General features: G+C 37.9%; 1 protein-coding gene across 2 annotated transcripts in view; it reads left to right on the forward strand.

Moving 5' to 3' along the window:
* The window catches only part of TBC1D4 (TBC1 domain family, member 4), a 48,693-nt gene that overhangs the window by 8,553 nt on the left and 34,889 nt on the right, over positions 1-5,251 (forward strand). For both annotated transcript variants that reach the window (XM_010142217.1, XM_010142218.1), the window contains 2 exons: positions 121-210; positions 3,549-3,653. In XM_010142217.1, the coding sequence (XP_010140519.1) occupies positions 121-210; positions 3,549-3,653 (195 nt within the window). The remainder of the gene's footprint in view (positions 1-120; positions 211-3,548; positions 3,654-5,251) is intronic.

The following is a 5,251-nucleotide window of genomic DNA, read 5'->3' on the forward strand; positions in this document are numbered from 1 at the left end:
TGTTGTGCTGAAGGTACTCCATGTGAACAAGAAAGGACTGGATTGCGACATTTTTCTTGCTGTTAATGTTGTGCCTCCAAAACAGTCTTAAGCTATCATTTTTCTCCCCACTCTGTCCAGGTTGGAAGGTTTGAAGTTAACCTTATCAGCCCAGATACCAAATCTGTTGTGTTTGAAAAGAATTTTAAAGATATCTCCTCATGTTCTCAGGTAAGCATTAAGAAGAAGCAACATGTAGATCATCAAGAGAAAAGGAATTTATTTATTCTTCAGCTAGGTTGTCTTCCTGCTTTATAGAAAAAAGATGATGGGGCAGGGATTTTGTGTGATTGTGACTGAAGTGTATACAGTGTATTCCTGCATGAAGTTTGATGCAACTTTGGGGAGTACATTTTACTAATTTAAAGTTTACTAATTTAAAGTTGAAGACATTGGGTATTAAACTGTGATTGCTTCGTGGCCGCTTGCAGCAGACTTGAAGTACTGATTTGCCTTTACAAGAGTGAGAGCTGTTACTCAAATTGGGGCTTTCTATCATCTGGTAGCAGTTTCAAGTAGATACACCGCACAAAAATAATGCAATGTCATTCCCAAAGAGTTTAGGTACAGAAAAGATGAGCACGAAGTAACCAGTCGGAGTTGTAGTAGTGGCAACTTTGATCATTAGTCAGAAAACAAAGAATAAGCTGCTCTGCTTTGGAGAGCATTGGATATGATTTTGGAATTAGCATAATCTTCATCTAGGATGCTCTGAGTGTGCTGTTTCTGAGCAGCTAAGCTCTTGAAAGCCTCTGAAATGAAAGGAAAAGAGCATCAGATCAGCCCTTCAGAAAACAGCAGTTCACCTGCATCATTTCTTCTGGAGAATGTGGCAATAGGTGAACCTATCTATTGTTCTAGTTTAAGGTGCAATTCCTGGCATGCTGTAAACCTGTATTTCACCCCCTAGTGCTTTCGTTTTAATGCTAATAAGAAATCTGCTCTTGCACGACTGTGCTACCAATGCTAGTACAAATTAAGAACTGGACAGTACTTGTAAGTCAACTAGAGTCTTGAGCTACCAACTAAAGGTTCAGGCTCTTAAGATGATTCTGCTGTTTAAGTACAATATGTATTGCTCTTGGTAGAGAATAAAGGCAAATGCAAATATAGAATGGGACAGTATAATCAAACAATGGTGTATTAATAGCTTTCTAATAAAGACCAAAGATTAGAACAGTGGTATGGAAAACAATTTGCAGGCAGTTTGAATCTTCTTCCACTTTGTGGGTGTACAGAGCTGAATAAAAGTGACACTTCAACTTTACATATTGGGCTTCTGGGTTGCGTATACATATTGATAATAGTGGAAAAAAAAAAAAAAACAAGTCCTAAGCAGAAACAACCTTTGTTCTGCTGACTTTAAAGCATGGTAAAGGCCAGCAAGACCATGGCAGGCCTTCAAGGCCTGGCTTTCCTTCAGTAAAGTAACTGTGCACTGTAAATAGTGTTAGGTAATGCTGTGTGTGTGTAGGGCTTTGGAGGCGGAGTTTTTCACTCCACAGCTTCACTGTCCTTTGGAGCAAAGCTTTTGTTATTTTGCATGCTTGAAGAATCAGACACTAACAATACTGTGGGGTTTGGGGCTTGCTTTGGGGTTTTTTTTAATGCAAAATGGCTATTTTAGAGAGGTTGGGGGTTTTTTCTATGTACAATGGAAATGAAACATTAATTTGTTCAAGACTAAGGATTTGGTTGCATAAACATCATCAGTACTTCTTTTAAGAACTCGGTGCTAGCCACAGGGCTTCTCTGTTACGGATTTATAGGGCAGTGATTTACTACACATTGTGGGACTGCAGATTAGGGATGGTAGTTCCTACAAGCTTTACAAACAATGAAAAGGAGACGTTCTCTTCAGCTTGCATTCTGGATTCTTTTAGTCAGGTCTAATAAAGGTATTTTTATTCTATAGTTTACGTATGGTTGATCTGCTGTATTCAATTTGTTATCCAGACTCCATATGATTGTTCAAAGCAGCAAATATACTCAGTGATAAACCTCTGCGTGTGCTGTGTGAGCTCAGGTGTCACACAGCTGTAGAATTTTCTTGTTGCAGCCTTGCTGACCTTGAAGGAACCCAGAACAACAAACAACATTGCACTTTTGGCATGACAAGTCTGGCCACGCTCTTAAAGAAATGTGATGGAAGTACTGTTAATTGAGGAACGTACTGTGCTATTTACGCTTCAGTGCTGCAAGCGTCACGTCCGTCTCCTCCGCAAACGTTCTTATGTAGAGACTGAAAAATCAGACAGCAGTAGACTTGTTGAGGCAGTGTCTGCAGTGAAGGAACTGGCATCTCATCAAACCATCTTAAGTAAATATGGTTTCCTTGCAAAGCAGAGGGCCATGTTTCACTATTATATGGATAAACATGTGTGTATACATCTGTTCTTTTTCTATTATTGAAGGCTTCACGTGTCACCAAAAAACATTCAGTTAAGTCAGGATTGGTGTGGACTATGGAAAACTAATGCCATTTGTGCTATCTTAGACATCCTCTGCACGTTTGTTCAGTTTGGTTTAAGTAGCACAAGTGTAACTTTGGGAGTCTTGTTTTTAAAAAGTACAGCATGTAGTGACAATATGTTCAGTCTGTCACGTACTGCATTACCAATTTTGTCTACAGTGTTTTCTGTAGTGACAAACAAGTTGTTTTGCCTCCTCCTCTCTTTTACAATATTAGGTGTTTTCTTTGGAGATGGATCCAAGCAACGGAGTTCTGCTTTCTGTTGTATTTAACTTGAGGGATTAGGCTTTCTTTTGGAGAAAATCTACTATTACCATGCTCAGATGATAAAAACATTGGCAAAAGCTTTAACAATAGTGAGTCATGTTCCATAAATTGAGACTGGGAATACAGTGCTTCTTAGGAAGCAACTCTCTTTGATCTTCTCAGTGCTGTTTTTAGCAAGGCAGCATTCCTTGTCAAGCAGTTAGACTAGAATCTTGAAAGAACCATCAGTAGTAATGTGTAGTAAGTCTTGAAAATTGTGGTACATAACTCAGTCTCAGATAATTAAGAATTTGGTTGGAATTCTGCATGTCATCACTCATTTTCTGCTCTTTTTGGTGTAGTCTTAACTTGTAGTACAGGAAAATGAAGATCTGTTGCTACTTTGATACTACTGCAGTGCCATGTTTTAGCGTGGGCTCATTACATCAAGTTTTCACTGCAGAAGCAATTGCAAATACGTCCTAGAACTCTTTAGTTTGCTTCCCTGAAAATCCAGTTTTCGTAATGGAAGAAATTCACGTCCAGAACTATTGCTGTATAACTTCCATTTTGAATGTGTGAATAGCTTTACGTAACTTTTAAATGCAAAAAACAATTTAGAAGATAACTATTGTCGTTGTAAAATAATAGATCATTAGGATATGCATTTATAGATTCTCAAATTTTTGTACTGACAAGTGTTGGAGTGCAGTAACTATTTTGAGGACCACTTTGGAAACTAAACCTGTTTATAAAGCAGACCATTAATGCTGTTTTTAAACTCTCTTAGGGTATAAAACACGTTGATCACTTTGGTTTCATTTGCCGGGAATCTGTTGAACCTGGGTTAAACCAGTATGTTTGCTATGTGTTCCAGTGTGCAAGTGAGTCTCTGGTGAGTATTTATTAATGATCCTAACCTTTCCATTGGAGGATGTCTGAGGCATTTCCTAAACCATGGGAGTCTGTCGTTCTGCTGTGTCAGTGGTCACGTCTTCTCAGGTGTGAGACGTAAGCCGTTGTCAATTATGAAAATATTCAATAGGAAATGCATACATTCTGTTAATATATAGCCTGGTACGCTGCTGATGCGTGTATCAATAACAAACAGGGAAAAAAAAAACAGTAGGTAGATGAATTCATACATGCAGACTGTGAACATATTCGGGCTCCGTATTTGATTTCAACTTTTGTGTTTCTAATTGTTGAGACACTTGTTTCCCTATTAAATATGAAATTGCTTGTATTGAATCAGTAACAAAGCTGATTATAAAACCCAGAGATACTTTAGGGCAGGGTTTAAACTACTGTCTGATCCTGCAAGTGTCATTAGCATTTTCTCTGTAGTCTGTTTTGTTCCTCAGAATAGGAAAACAGCAGCATCTGATCAGAGAATAAAACCGTAATATGCCTGTAACTATAAAAAAGAGCATTGGACATTTGATAAACTATGTATCAATCAACTGGAGTTCCAAGTGCCAGGGATTTAACTGATGCAGGTAGCTTAGTAATGTAAGACACATAGCGGAAATAATTTTGACTACTACATTTTTATTTTAAAGCTCTGACACTTTAAAAGAAGTGGTTTTCTGTTCTGAAACATGTTTGTTCCTGATGGCAGTGCTAACGGCTCCTAACTCTTTTTCAACTAAACTTAATCATGCTTCTAGCTAGCTGAAATCGTAATTTGTTAATCCATTGACTAGCTTGAGAGTGAATATATTTGTCAATAAAACTTGAAACAGCTCTGGATGTACAGTCATAGCTGAGGCTGCACTTGTACCAAAATGGGAGCTTCTTCTGAAATCAGATCTATCTTTTTGTTAGCAGAAGATGTTACATCTGACCTATTGAAAAAATCTGACCATGCATAATTTGAAGACTTAAAATGTGGTGTTTAAAGAAGGCATGTATTTGTGAACCCCTTTATGTATTCTAGTACTGCTATGTGTGGATATGCCCCCATTGCAATATGAAATGAACGTTCCTGAGCAGCTTTCACACGCACTTACCTGGACCCCAGTGGCAGTCTGAGCGTCATAGGGCAGAGCTGTAAAAAAAAAAAAAAAACAAAACCAAAACTAAACCAAAAAAACAAACTCCCAACAACAGCAAAAAAAAAAGCCTAAACATAACTGGGACATAAACTGATTCCAGTTTCCAGTTTCGGGAGCCTTTATTTTTTTTTTCCCCCAAGTGACAGACCCTCAGAAAAAGTCTGTATGTTTTCAGTGTTAGACTGTGTGATTTTGATTTCAAGTATTTCAGCTTTCTTCTTGCTGCTTATTAAAAAAAGGACCAAGTAAGAGCAAGAACCTGATTCTAAAGTAGAATACTGGTTTCTTTACTAAGATTGTTGTCAAACTATTTTCTCCTTCGTGCCATGCTAATGCAAAGACTCATGTAAACAGCTTTTGGTAAGCATTGTATTACCCTGAAATACAGACAAGGGAACTTCAGGTGCTTTGTATATAGGGTCTGGGAGTGTGTTTG

Source organism: Buceros rhinoceros, unplaced genomic scaffold, assembly GCF_000710305.1.
Source record: "Buceros rhinoceros silvestris isolate BGI_N320 unplaced genomic scaffold, ASM71030v1 scaffold98, whole genome shotgun sequence".
NCBI classification, from domain to species: Eukaryota; Metazoa; Chordata; class Aves; order Bucerotiformes; family Bucerotidae; genus Buceros; species Buceros rhinoceros.